At 38.3% G+C, this 15,179-nt stretch overlaps 2 protein-coding genes across 13 annotated transcripts in view; one reads left to right on the top strand and one right to left on the bottom strand.

Moving 5' to 3' along the window:
* LOC124214016 (protein expanded) overlaps window positions 1-15,179 on the top strand; it is a 143,997-nt gene that overhangs the window by 53,403 nt on the left and 75,415 nt on the right. The gene's annotated exons all lie outside the window — the stretch shown is intronic.
* The window catches only part of LOC124214018 (putative sodium-dependent multivitamin transporter), a 68,006-nt gene continuing 61,840 nt past the window's right edge, over window positions 9,014-15,179 (bottom strand). For 4 of the 9 annotated variants that reach the window (XM_046615959.2, XM_046615957.2, XM_046615958.2 and 1 more), the window contains exons 5-10: window positions 12,066-12,287; window positions 11,630-11,970; window positions 11,387-11,506; window positions 10,985-11,299; window positions 10,563-10,919; window positions 9,014-10,381 (exon numbers count right to left, since the gene is read on the bottom strand). In XM_046615959.2, coding sequence (XP_046471915.1) covers window positions 10,132-10,381; window positions 10,563-10,919; window positions 10,985-11,299; window positions 11,387-11,506; window positions 11,630-11,970; window positions 12,066-12,287 — 1,605 coding nt within the window. In that variant the 3' untranslated portion in view covers window positions 9,014-10,131. Of the gene's footprint in view, window positions 10,382-10,562; window positions 10,920-10,984; window positions 11,300-11,386; window positions 11,507-11,629; window positions 11,971-12,065; window positions 12,288-12,675; window positions 13,373-15,179 lie in introns of all 9 variants that reach the window. The other 5 variants (XM_069134219.1, XM_069134217.1, XM_069134218.1 and 2 more) reach the window with 5 other exon arrangements.

The raw sequence follows: 15,179 nt of genomic DNA on the forward strand, positions 1-15,179 counted from the left end.
GTAGACTGACTCATTGTCGGCGGCAAAACTTTGGCTGGTTGATTTACTATCCACGCTGGTGGGGATGAAGTATTCTGGATTCGGTATGATATAATGCGATATTTTCCTCTTTGCCTACAAGTTTCGTCGATGCACCTGGAAGTGGGAGAAATTGTTCTTAATTGAATACGTTACGCAGCGTTCGGTCATTTCAAAATACCGAAAATAATTGTGACGAAAACAAAAAAGTTTCCTGTCACGGTACTTCGTAGAAAATGTAACTTAAATGTCTTTGAAATTCTTTAAAAATTTGTTGTGGTAGATACTATTTTTTCTCCTTGTGAGATGAAATTCTTTGCACTTGTGCTGTGAAAATAATTACGTTGGAACGAAGGTTTACTCTAAATAACACTTTATTTTGTTCACCAATCACTCTCTTTAGCGTTTTTGCAAACTGGTGGCTGCACTGAGAAATATTTAATTTTTTACAGTAATTAGAAAAATTGAGTAAAGCAGGTATCGTTAAATAAACTGTTTAAATATTGTCGCAATTATGAAAAACGAGGTACACGTAACCATTTTGCGCTATTGTCGATCCTTTTTTGGTAATTGCAACGCAAAATCAGTTTGTGAGGTTTGCTCTACTTTTTTAGTTAAACAAGGCTTTAACGTCAATTCATTGTTGCACAAGCATTAAATTTTCGCAACAGTTGCAAGAAAATCTAGTAACAGTGATCGTAACGATAAAGAACAGTAATGGATACTAGACTTTCCGGTAACAGCTGGAAAACTAATTTTCATTTTTTACCTAGAACTATATTTTTCTATTGTGGTGAAAAACTAAAATAGTTAAGGACTGAGCGGTAACCGGAATTAAAAATTTCCCTCAGTGTCATTCGAACAATCAAGAATGTATTTAAAATGAAGTCATTACAGAAAAAACGGCTTAATTTTTCGTGGGAAGTTACCGTGCTCCTATAACATCGTGCTCGGACAATGCAGTCTGTTAATTATCGCATAACGGTCATATATTTACAATTGCTTTAATTGTGCATCCTATCCTAACCTGGCGTAATCACGACCAATGGCGACTTAATTAATCTTAGACGTGGCGGGTCTTTGTTCTGTTGTCTTCGGCATTCCTCGAGGATCTTACATTGGAGAAGTAAAGTGTATGCCGCACACCGCTCTCTGTGTCTTAAAATGATGCCTGATCCGACGTGATTTTTGGTCTTTGCAAGACGAAAGTTTTTCATTTTCGCCGCGGAGACTACGTCGGAAAATTATCGAAACAAAAAGAAAACAAAACAACGACAAATATTTGCGAAGCCTGAAAATGACGGGGATTTTTTTTTGTTTTTACGTAGTTACTTCATCTACGAATTTTTGACACAATTTTTGTGATTAAAAATTTCCACCCGACTACAATTTCAATGCGTGCTAGTGTTCGGTAACGAAGTTATAAAAATCCTCTATTTCTTATGCTTTTATGCCTTATTGTTTACGAAAAAGAAATTCATCAATTTTACGTGTAAAAAATTCTGATCTTTCCGAACATGAAATTCATTTTCGTCAGATCCTCAAAAATCACCCGTAAATACGTTTTCATCGACATTTTCATCCCTATCTGCGCATGAGGGATGAAAACGAATTGTGTTAATTTTTTCATTCGAAAAAGTAGAAATTTGGGAGAATATCCTGAGATTTTCAGACCGGGATGGAAATAGGATCATATAATTAAATCGGGATGATTATTTCAGCGATGTTGAATTTTTTGAATACATTCCTTATCCAATATACCGTCCAATTCTGCATCTCGATTGAATTAACCGATAATCGCGCTACATTTTTGCAGACTATTCAATTTAGCCACGAATTCAGATAATTTTACGTACAAAAGAATCCGCGGTATTATAACGAACGCAAATCTAAAGAGATACACCGTCAATTACTGCTGCGCCGGGTTTCAGCGATGTTAATTTAATTTTACGGTGAACTTGCGTACCTTATTTACTACTAGTATGGTATATACATCTATCCGCTTATACGAGTATCCGCATTATTTCCGGTATGTTGAATACGCGGATCTCTACGTATGCACTTTGAAAGTTTTTCGCATTCGCGATCGTGAGAGTAGAGCGTATAATTATCTGTATCTTATTGTAAGTCCACCGCGTATCCTTGCCCTGTAATACCCATAATGCATCATGATTCTAGTAGGCGGTATAAGAGCCAAGACTCGTAATCAGCGATCTAACGGCTCAATGAGGGCTTCCGGTTCTTACTTTGAGTCCCGGAGCAGCGGCAGTCGTGACTCTTATATCGGATTTTCTGTCGGATAACGAGATCTACGAGTTATAAAAATAACTTGGACGTTAGGTAAAATTTGATATTCACAAGCTGCCAAGATTTCTTTGAAATATAGGAAAATGCAAAATACCAGAATTAGAAATGAGAAGTGATAGACGTTCGATGCTTTATTCTCAAGTTGCTTTTAAACGGTTAAAAATCTAGCACAATCGTTCGATTTCACTCCGTAAAGGCTCATTTTATTCAACTGACCATTTTCAACATAGACACTGAAATTTTTATTTATTTTTTTTCCAACTGGTCTATGCGTGAATTGCAGTCCATAAGTTTTTAATAAACTTTACCAGGGAACTGATCTTCGATTAGCCCTTATATTTGAAATAAAATTTATCCGATATCTTCAAGCCGTGCAGAAATCTGGAGAGAAAAAATGCAGCAATCTAATTTTCACACAGAATCTGGTGAATTTAGTTTGTCATTGAATGAACTTGACCGTAGATAAGTAGAATCCCGATGAATTTTAATGACGTTTAAAATCATGCGAGCGGTAAAGTGTTGGATTCATTAATCCAACGATCGCGATGATTAATCACGAAGCTGAGGAGCTTCGGGCATCTGATGGTGATCTTTCCATTGCTCATTTATTTCTCCAACAATTAGTCATTTTTCCGATCTGTACAGACAAACATTTGTTCGATCGAACGAACTTACCCTACGCGAAGTTCGACCGAAAAAATTATATTTTCTCGTTCGAAGAGATGACAGCGTGATTACAGTTATCGAAAAAAAAAAAAAGAAAAATCACAAAAGTTCCGGTTGTTACAACATTAAAATATGTCTCTCCAGTCGGCGAAATTTTTCACTTCAATAAATCGTACAACACCAACTTATTTATTATCGCAATTACAGGTATAGGAATGAAAAATAAATTCCACCCCATAATAATAGATTCTTCGTTTACGTACAGAGAAATAATTTTCGTCGCGTCGACGATACGTAAAATTACAAACCTTTACACCGGATTGCACAGACACGAAGCTTGGCTCGTATTGGGAGATTAAATTCCTGGCGATTACCGTATAACCTAGTTACCCACGCCATGGCGTGCTGCGCACCTGTATACACGATTCAAGGCGAATACACGTAAGCAGTGGGCCTTTATAGATGTATACGCGTTGATCATACGGTTATGCAACGAGAGGGAGTCAATGACCTGTCTTGAGGCTAGATCTTTATCCGAATATTTCGAGTGTCATTACTGAACAAGAGAGCGTGCGTGCTCGGCGAAAGCGGAGATTATCGTTTCGAAAGAAGTCTGTTTTTTTTTTTTTTTTTATTCATTTTTCTTTCTATTTTACTTTTTCATCTTCTATTTTGCGTTAATATCGCTAGACGCCTTGCACTTGTCAATTTAACGCGCGACGCATCCGTGCCGATTTTTCAGATTACCCTTGATAGGATTCACCTGACAAAATGCGACCTTGACTTATTTTCAAGGAGAATGTTCGAATTTTTTTCACATCTTTCTGGTTGAAAGTTGGACTCTCAGACGGTTGGCGAAAAGGGGATTTCTCTAGCGTTGATATTACGTTATCGCGATGTGGAGTTCGTGATGCTGGATTTGGAGATACGGTCGTTTGAAGTCTGTTTTAATGTAGATTGTTAAGACATCGAGATGTTTCTGGTGTTAGGTTAAGGACGAACAGTTGATAACTTGTGAATAAAAAGTTAGAGAAGGAGGAAAAAAAAAAAAAATACGTCTGAAAAATCTTAAGCAATGTTATTCGAGCGAACGATAGTGAAAACGAATTAAGCGACATCACTATTCCTACTATGATAATAGGAATGAATTCGAGGAAGTTCGAAATACATAAGCTAAAATATCATCAATTTATAAGAAAGTTTTATAATTCGAACGTTCGTTAATTAATTTTCGACGTGTTGAAATCTGTCCGGTCATTCTGAGGTTTCGATTCGAATCGAAAGAAATTCTTATTCAATTTTTTTTTTTTTTTTTTTTTTTCGTAAAATGAACCGTGCAGTCATTATTTTTTCTAAATATTTAAGGTTTTTCTCGGAAATTCTAACAATTAAATCGGGACTGACTTTTAATTTAGAACCGTATGACAAGCGGGTTATTTATGTTATATGTCATATTTGTTCATTTCGATTTACGAGAAAAATTCAATCCAAGCACGCCGTTATTTGTCTACAATCAAAGAGTCGACATTTTTTATTCGAGAGAGTTAATTCAACTTACAGGTTGACGAAACAAAAGTAATTACTAAAAAATCGTAATAATATTTTCAACAAATCGCAGTAAGTGTATGAGTGTCACAAAATCAGTGCGAAAATGAAAAGAAAAATATAGTAGGGAATTTGGGTTGAAGTAATTAAACTTTAAAAATTCCTCGTCTGTACGATGATATCACGAGTGCTTTCGTTCCTCTACTCTAATTAGGAGGTCGATCAGAAATTGTTAATTGAAATCATGTTGCTCCGAGATTCCTTACGGCATTGTGTAATTGGCGAAGCGACAAAAAAAGGGGTATAGGAATTTCCGAATGGATTTTTGATGATGTATACGCTAGCAAATTGCCTAGAAATTACTATTCCGTTCTTTCAATATATTTTGATCGAATAATTTGTGGCTATAATTACGCTTTGCGATTCCCCCGAGGCAATGGGAATAACCTGAGCACAAAATTCTTGCGTAATATTTAATGAACATTGCGTGTTTCTTAGCTATATACCTCTTACGAATCTGTAACTACTCGTACCTGAGTAACTATAGTCTTGCGTGAATTATACAAAAAAAAAAAAATAAAAATAATAAAAATGTGCTGAAAATGTGAAAATATTGGTTCTGACGTTGGTGGTAAAAATCGTAAAATTAAGACGGAGGACAGACTTAAACCCCAAAAATGCATGTCTATAGTATATGGAGTATAGAAAACGGGAAGTAAATATATCTAACGAAGATCGGAGAGAGAGAAAAATAAGAATGGGACTTACATTGCGTGACCTGGTAGTAAATAATTCCTTCTTTCGGTCCAGAATTCGTTGAATAAAGAATAACGTGACTGGTGGCTCAGATTTATGAGGGCATAAAGAGGAAATATCTAGGCTTACGGTCTGGAAGCACCGTGTGCCTATCCTAATGCCGATCGTTTTAGTTTTACGGCTGCGCCGTGGATAATTCTATCGCGTTCCGTATGCATCGTCTCGTAATTCTCGTAAACGGGCTCAAAAATTCCTTTCATGGCTTTGCGTGGCTGGACGTGGAGGAAGTCTTGCGTACGCGGCGCGAGCAGCCATGAATTCAGTACTTTATTCTTGGCTATCTCAACGGCATTGGTTATTTTCGAGGAAAGTAAAGGGTAATATAAAGCGGACGATAGTCTGGAATCGCTTGGCTACGCGAATGAATTTCAATTTACGAAGAATGCGGTCGCTCCGCTGGAAAATTTGTATTTCCCGCCTCTTACTCGGTATAAAAATTTAGTACCAATCACTTCCCACTGATGGCGCTGCAGTTTCAACGGAAGATACTTTTCTATCATCGTGCACACCGTGGAGTGTATAGTAGAAGGAGGGATTTGTTAGGGTTGATAAAAAGTTAGCTGATTTTGGGTGCAAATAAGGGTGGTGCTTTTAAAAGTAAGTTACTTATCTGAAGTTAGTTTAAGTGTAACTGTGTAACTAACTTCAACATTCAGTTTGTATTAATCAGTGTCACGTCGGTTATTCTATGTACCCTTATTTGCCTAAAGAATATTACCACATTTTGAACGAACCGTCCATTAGAGACTGTCCTCCTTTTATACACTCCATAGTACACATAACGATCATTAGGGATAAAAACGGATCGCCGTGACATCTGGCGGCGCGATATGTATTACACTGACTGACATGAGCTGTATAAAATTCACGAAAAAACCCCTCTTGATCAATTTTGATAAGAGCAAGTTGATGTCAATGTTTCATTGATGTTATGGATTTCTTTTACGAGCTTATCTAGCCACAGTCGAAGAAGCTTCTAACCTACAAGAATACGCAAAGTATTTTGAGAATTTCATAAATTTGACAACACCTCCCACATTTTTTGAAATTCTCGCAGCAATTGTATGATGTTTAGTACACTTTCTGTGCCTTTTTTGAGAATTTGACGCTGTTTGTTAGTATTTAGTTTTTATCACTAGTTTATTAGTTGACTTGATTTTCTCATTTAAAAAGTACTGACTTCTTGGTTGGAGGTATCGTTTGGCGTACTTAGATTGAATTTTCCTTATAAACCAACCAAATTACTAGAGCAGACGTATTGCACGGCTGATCAAGCTTCTCAACGTTCAAAGACCTCTTGAGAAGTTCAAAAATTTCATTCTGTGATATGCTGTAGTAGGTACATCGAAAAGTATTAGACACGTATTTTTTTACTCGCTAATTCAGACATTTAAGTGATAAGAAGCACTTCTGAAGTTGACCTCCTTCGAAATAAGAGATGCAATCACGGACGGCAAAAACACTGAGCATATTATCTTTTGATCATAACGCGTAATGTCCAATTCGTTTTATGAAAAAAATGTCACGCGCTTATTGAGAAAAGATGAAAAATGAGTGATTCACGGGGGACCTATGGAAGGAGGTTATGGTACGCTACTGCAGCTGAGTCAGATATTTTTATGCATTTTATCATCAATCTACCAAACTTTTCTTAACCAACCCACGTCCACAGTTATCAGTCCTATCGTTTGCCAAAGTTTGAAGATATTTGATTACTTAGAGAAAGTTGGAGGTTTAAAATACGACTTGCCGTATTTGACGGAGATCGTTATCCCCTTAAAACTGCACTGCAAGTTTCTTGCAGTTATAAAATTGTATAATATATGCAGGGTAATTTTAGCATCGAGTAAGAAACTGGTTTTTGAGTCATGTAAAGCGACTTTCAAAGCTTCCTTGAGACAGTTTGATGAATTATTCAGTAGAAAAGTTGGCGAGAATTTTCAAAGTGATACGGGAATTCTGAAAAAAAAATTTTGGGCCTCGCAAGCATATCCGCAATGTTTTTATCCAGTTTCGCTATTTATAAATGTAAAAATATCCTGGTCATTGACTTCTTAACCAAAATTCATGTATCAAAAAGCTAACCCTTGACTATATCGGAGTATTTTATTTCTTAACATTGTGTAATGGTGTATCAAACTCTGTAGATAATCATCGGACTGGATAATCTCCCAACGTCACGACATTCTTGAAATTCATTAGAATACACGTCGCGTCTCAGCCGGCGGGCGATGTAAATTATCAGCACGTTGTCTAGTGTGTCTCGTTGATGAATTCCGGTGGTGATGAAAATTTGAATAATCCCGCGACTCGTGTACCGATGTAAGCCAGCCACGTAAATCGCTGTCAACATCATTTCGACCAGGTTATTCTTAGGTCGAATTTATTTGCAACAGGACCGTGAAGGAATTCTGAGAATTAGTACACTTAGATTGTATAATTATCTTGTAAATATCTCAGCAAATTGATCCAGCTTCCGAAAAAGCGGGTCATCGTTACCCGCGATCCGAGGATAACGGTCGGCCGTCGATTAACGTTATTGGCCACACTTCGTGTATCCAACTGCTTGTATTTTTCCTTGTTTACACATGCATACGGTATAAACTTACGTAAGTATGTCTCTGTGTCTTCCTACATGTACTCGGTGGCGTTTTTGCTATTTTAACAAGTCTTGCCAATTTGTTGCATTAAAACACTTGCGCGAAGACTGGAAGAGATTAGAAAGCAGGTAAATCGGAATCAAACACAAGCTGTAATCGCGTGCGTCAACGCAATACCTAATCCTAATCGGTTGTTATATCAGCAACTCATTTTTTTGTTCGCCATGTATTCAACATGCGATTTAACACCGATAAAAGTCATTGTCAGTCAAGTCGTTCAATTAATTATCAGATACTTCAACTTACGACAGGAATACATTCATCATTCCGCGGCCAACCATTGTAACAATATATATATTGTATATATGCACACACATATCTATAAAACGTGTCAAGATCATTGGCGAAATAATTACAACAATGCATCAGAATGTAATACACGAATTAGAAAACTATTACGTCGTCAAGTAAATTCGTTTCGCATGGATGTAACTATACAAAGACCATGTGTCGCCATCAAACTAAATTGTAGATAGGGTTACGTTGCTTTGGTTGGGAACGATGAGAAATGATAGTGCCATGTGAAATGGTCTTGAACCTTACCGGCATAATCAAAGCATTTTTTGTCACATCAGTCTACTAATTGCAGTCTTTTGGAGTAGGTATGATCAGGTAAAAATTAACAAACTTATAGACGTTGCCTTCAATATTTGAATGCAGTCCAAGTATCACATGAAAGATTCGTTCATCACTGAAAATCTTCGGCTTTTGAATTCGTAAAAGTATTTTGTAATGGTGTAATTAAATTCATGCAGAAGTGAATACCATTTTCAGCAATAGCAACCATTTAAATTGCGCCCCGTGGTTTGTTCGATCAATCGTGGCGAATACCATTTAAGTAATATTGTGAAAAGGTGACCAGAAACAAGCGTGATCGTGATTCTAAAAGGACTAGTTTCTAAAAAATCATAATCAAACTTCATGGCTATTTACCTCCACGTATGTATTTTTCAAAATAAGTTTTACAACACTCTCAGGTGCTCGGTTGTTTTCACTTTATATCATGTCGCTTTAGTTGCGTAAGTTCGCACGCCTGCTGACGTGCCTCTCCGTTTTCATACGTCATACTCGGTGTGAAACACCAGCTGAACCACATTCCGCGGTGGTTTGCGTACGTTTTGGTAAACTTCGGACTCGAGTCGACGGTTTTGCGGAGGCGTGGGCGGTCCGAATGTTTATTCCGAGTAGGTACACCAACCAGTGATCGTAAAGGTACATGCATTCAGTGCCTTCGGTATCCGCTGTGTCCACGCGACCGGGTCCAGAATCTCCATTCAAGTTTATCGTTCCGATAAATTCTTACGACTTGCTGCTGACAAGCAACGATCCCTAAGAATATCGCCAACCACACTCTCTCAGTAGTTGCCATTAGGGATATACGTTACAGTCAACGCTTTTCAAGAATGTGGCGCGTTACGATCAGGCACTTCACGGTCGCTTAATCTTCAAACTGAACGGTGCAATTGTACATAAACGAAGTATAGAGTAAAACTTACGGCAAAATCGTGAATTCTATGGTTGGTGGAAGGATCTTTCTGAAAATTGACTATATAATATATAATGTATTTTTCGTGAAACCAATGTGTTACGAGCAAAGTCCTATGCAATTACTCGATGTTTTTTTTTAACTAGTTGAACTCACAGTTAAATCACAACAAGCCTTGTAATGGTACTTAATGCCATGCACGTGAACTCACCCAAAGTCGTTTGAATTTCTTCGAAGCCATTGGTCACACTAGGTCTTGCGAAGTCACTGAAAGTCCAGTGACTTTATTCGAAGTCTTTTAACTTCATGTAGCCAGGACTAAGTTAATTTCACTACATACTACCTGCGTAGTACGCCCTCAAGTAATAAGACGCTGGATCAATAAGGTAACCAGAGGAAATGTCAAGATTTCTGGTTTCTGATCGGTGTGTTAAATTTTTGATTTATTAGCATGGAGTCTGTATAATGTTTTTATATTACTTCGTAAACAGGGTCGTTCATCGATTGTTGAAAATTTGACCTTGCGTGAGAGAAAGAAGCTACTTATGCTGGTTTCAAGTAAAGTCGATTGCCTTAGTAAGCAATCCAGTTCAGCAACCTATCGACGAACCTACAAACGTAATTTTTCGGCCTTTAAAAATTCTGTTTCGATTGAACCTCCGTGTTTTTATTGTCTCGTGCATTCGCTTGCTTTCTTCTCAGCCTTGAAGACAGTCCTGGAACCAGGAGATCAGGATTCAATTCCGTAGATTCTTCTTTGAAGAAGAGACGTAAAACATGACTTGCTATGTAGCCGCAAATCATCGATACCACGCAGCCCATGGGACAGTACCACATGTAGGAGATTCGGTACAGATAAAAGTATGAACTGTCACCCGTGCTTCTGCAAATAAACGATTATGGGAGTTAGACTAGCTGAGATCCGAATTTTGGCGAAGGCTTTGTGTGGTATAATTCGATATGAACTCTTCACGGATTGACAATGAGCAAATAGTTCTTGACATTTGGAGCAAAAGAAAAAACCAGAAACTCGATTCATTTTTACAACCAAATCAATTACTCACTCAGCTCTGGTAAAACTTGACAATCTGGTTATGTCAGAGGTTGTGTTGCAGCCCGCTATGGATACGGCCAAAGTTGGTGCCGATGGTTTCGGCTGGCCAAACCCGACCCAAAGACCGAAAACAAGACTTATTAGAAGTCCGGTGACGGCACCTCGCTGAGTGGCAGATTCGGTAAACATGCCTAAGGTAAATAACCCCAAAACTGGCCCTCCAACTACGCCAAATATCGTCAGTGCAGCTTGGAGAACACCGCCAAGATACTGTGCCAGAAAAGCGATCGCTATGCAAAGCAGACCCACTAGAAAAGCCAATGCTTTTCCAATGTATGCGAATTTGTTCACTGGAAACTCTATGTTCCTGAAAGGAGACGTCAATAAACCCTCATGTATAGTGCGTATTTACTCTATTTCTGATTCTATTACCTCCATATATACAGCGGCTTCACGTAATCCTCGAGAATCACTGCTGATAGGGAGTTAAGAGCGGCGGATACGGTACTGAGACCGGCGCTGAAAATACCGGCGATGAAGAGTCCGGGAAGTCCAGGAAACACCGATAGTGTGTCCATCACGTACAGAGGCATTAACTGATCGGTGGATGAAATTCTTCCAGTTGTCAGAGGGTCGCAGTTTTGATATTTCGAGTATATCGCCAGTCCAGAGAAGCATGTTACCACCGACATTATCACGGCGATTGGTAAGCTCCACCAGAGTGATGCTTGGGCTGATTTCAAGTCACTAGGGTTTAACAAATACAAATTTTACTGGCGATCATTAAACGCTTGAAAGGCAGAGATGCAGGTAATCCAACTACCGGGAACTCACTTGATAGTCAGTAATCTTTGAACTTGGACTTGATTGACTCCGTACAGGGAAAGGTAGGTGAAGAACCCGCCAAATGTCAGACTCCACCAGGTGTGGCGAACCGTTGGATCGGCAGATATGCTTCAACAGAGAAGAAAATTGATTATAAGTCGAAAAATAGAGACTGTTACTTTAACTTCGATTCGAGCAGTTCCTTTGGGATTACGTCGACATGATGGAACTGCTCACGGGATGGTAATTTACCTGTCAAATTCAATACGGTCTCCAGCTACGGCGATTTTCCATATCTCATCGATACCTCCGACTTCAACGGCGGCGGTTATTCCTACCGTGAGGACAGCAACTAACATTAGAAGTGCTTGGAATATGTCAGTGATGAGAACCGCTTTGATACCACCAAGGCTGGAATAGCATGTACAAACTAATCCGATTACTATTATGCTCGCAGTTTTCGAAAGACCAGTTGTAGCTTCAACAGCTAATGCGGGAGCGTAAAGAACAATCCCTGTGTAAAGTAGTAGCTGAAGCGAGATAGCACTGCTAGTGATTGTTCTTGCAACGGTCCCGAAGCGTTTCTCGAGGTACTGAAAATGCAGAGTGGTTAGTAACATTGTTGAGCTTTCTATTTGCTTATTCCTTACGAAGCTCATCAAGGAGAAACTTTAACGTTGCTTCTTACCTCGAAAGCACTCGTTGCTTGGAGTTTGAAGAATACGGGCAAGTAAAGGTATGCTACAACTGGCGTGGCTATAACGTAGCCGAGATTAACCACCACGTACATAGTCCCGTACACGTAATTTTCGGCACTGGCACCCAGAAGACTGACAGCTGAGAGAAAAGATACCATCAAACCTATCGCTACCGGGGCTGCACTCATCGAACGATTTGCTGTGTAATATTCCTGAAAAGTAGAGGTTACTTCATTTTTTGCGTACAGGTACGACTTTTTCAAAATTACGGATATGCACCTTAGAATAAGGCGAGGGGCAGTCAATTCTGTGAAGTAGCGATCAACTGGCTTAAAGTGAATACATGAATTCTAAAGAAGTTCACAAGACTTGAAAGTTATTTCACATTGTTTTAATCATGACTTCAATTCAATCGATCTCACATGTCATTGTGCAATGTCAAGTGATTGAACAATTTCAAGTGAATTCGTACAGTTCACAAGTCTTGCATCGGAATCTGTTCCAAATAAGTGGCTAATTCACGCTTCGTGCGTTGTTTGGTTTATAAAAATTAACGCAAGGTGAGAAAAAACCGTTGGTCATGACCTTGTCTTTGCTTACCTCGGAAGTCTTCTGTCTGCCTCCGGTAAATCTGTAATAAAAACCGATGCTCGTACTGATAATAAGCATCAGTATTATCACAACGTAGTCCCACACTTGCAGAGTCTCTGTCGCCATCTTTTGCTGCTTTTATATCTTTCCGGAATTTTCGTTGTATTTCGAAATATCGAATAACGTTTGAAGATTCTGTGTAGAAATCGTAAGCAGTCGTGATTTTTTCCTCGAAATGCAGACACTTGTATTTCATTTGAATTACACTTAGCGATCCTCTTCGAATGCTTATTTTAGCTTCAGGGTGAATCACTTATGGATTTTGTTTTCTGTAACATTTTACCTTTGTTGGTCTTCGTATCGAACCAACCACTGTCCACGTGGTGAGGAAAGTTTTTACGGAAGAATTTGTAGAAGGTTTTTCACTTGTTCAAGGTATATCACCTTTTAATACACTTCATTCATACTACCTCAAGTCCGAGATATTTAATATAACAGATGTTCCAGACTCACCTACCTATCCACCCCGATATTTCATGCCACGCTACGCCGAGCCACGTTATCTAAGATTAGAAAAGGTTGGTTCAACCTCTTCCCCCTGGTCTTCTGGGGACTTCGACAAGCCCGTAATCACTAGCGAAGAGCGCGTGATAGACTGGGGACGTTTTATCAGCGTGAATCCATTTATTGCAGTTTTGATGCGTATCTGGTAGATCGAGTTACGAAGGTACTTCATATTTACTCATAGTCGTAAAGTTGTAATTTTCATGCAATGCTGATAAAAATCGAGTTAATCGTCAAGACAATCAAGTTCAGACCTCAGGCTGGTAACAAAAATTAACTACAATATTTTCGTAGACTTCCGTCAACACCGAAACATTAATTTCCATGACTAGATTTTAGACGATTATGTAGTAATGGCATTACATTTTATCATCGACATTTTATAACGACGCTTAAATCCAGATTGGATTTGAAATGTTTTAGTTCTGAGCTCACGAAACTATGTATCTTTGAATATCACGTCTGTTTCACTCACGAGGCTAGCCCCTTTAGCATAGCTATTGATACAAAAAGGTATTCAATATTATTGGCATCGAATCGTAATTGTGAACAGCATAGAAGCAAAGATTAGTTCCCATGCTACGAACATTAAGGAATGTGATCGTGGGAGATAACCGCCTACACATGGTGCTACCGATCCATTCGCGATCTGTGTACACATGTATCTCTCATCTGATTGCAGATCTCTGTATGTGCCGGTATCCTCTCCTCCCAATTTATTAGTCAATTGAAATCGGTATCATTCACTGTATTTATCTGTAGATTTAAACATTATCTCCGAGCGAATTAATTGCTCAATTCGCCGGTGCGATACCTGCTTTTATTATAATTGCCACGTACAACGTGCTCGGTGTGTAAATCACGCGACAGATAACAGACGGAATTTCAGTGTTCATCGTAAGACACCTTGATTTTTGCCGATATCGATGCAGTCCGGTATGTTACACGTTGCATTAATTTTATGCAATTTTTTTCACATCAGATTTGAAAGAAATTTGCAAATGCATACAAACGTACGGATCACAGTTACTGTCTACATGTATTTTAAAAGATGTACGAAAAGTTTACGATGAGTTTTGAATGTAGGTATACAATGTTTTACATGGATTGAAATGAATTTAAAATTTTCAAATATAATATTCAAGTGTTGTTATTAGCACAAAATAGTTGATCATGGTTTTAGTGCGAACTTTGTTTAAGGTATATTTGGTCGTTGATTTTCCGAGTAATGCCGGTCTAGATCCTCGGAAAAAAGTGATTCCTGCCGCCAAGAAGATGGGAGGACAATTTTAATTCAAATCGAATGACTTTACCCATTTTAGTCCACCCCATTAGATCTACCATTTTGATATCATTTGAAAATAGAACATAAGATCGGATTCAATGACCTCAAAAACCACTACAGAGATATCTGATCTACATGCAGTTTTGAAAATTCTTATTTCCAAAGTTCGATTTTCGAAGCCTATGGAGCATGCGTGAAATATTCAATTCCCTAACAGTGCGGTAAAACGATGTTAGCGCATGCGCGCAACTGAAATGCTCCATTTTATACCCTAGGGTTTTTTATTTTACATGCGTACTTTCGAATAATTCAGTTTGACGCACCATGTCATTGAGCGTAAGTTACCTAACCCCAATTTGATGACCTGTTAGTCGCGCCTCCGTTGCTTCTCAAATCAAACATTTTATCACACGTTTATTGGGAAACGTAGAATGTGTCATTCGTAAGGATGGGTGATACTATTTACTGTACTATTCCAACACACGTTTGTCATGTAACAGTTCTTTCTCGCCTGACCAGAAGCAATTTTTACGGAACTGCAAATTTTCCAACTTTGATTGGAGTACAGGATTATTCAAAACCAATAAAATAATGAATTTTGCAAAGTGCACGGTTCGAATTCTCATAGTTGTATAATATTGTATAATTAGATAAGTTGTAGAAA

The sequence above is a fragment of the Neodiprion pinetum genome, chromosome 3, assembly GCF_021155775.2.
Source record: "Neodiprion pinetum isolate iyNeoPine1 chromosome 3, iyNeoPine1.2, whole genome shotgun sequence".
In the NCBI taxonomy this organism is placed as follows: domain Eukaryota; kingdom Metazoa; phylum Arthropoda; class Insecta; order Hymenoptera; family Diprionidae; genus Neodiprion; species Neodiprion pinetum.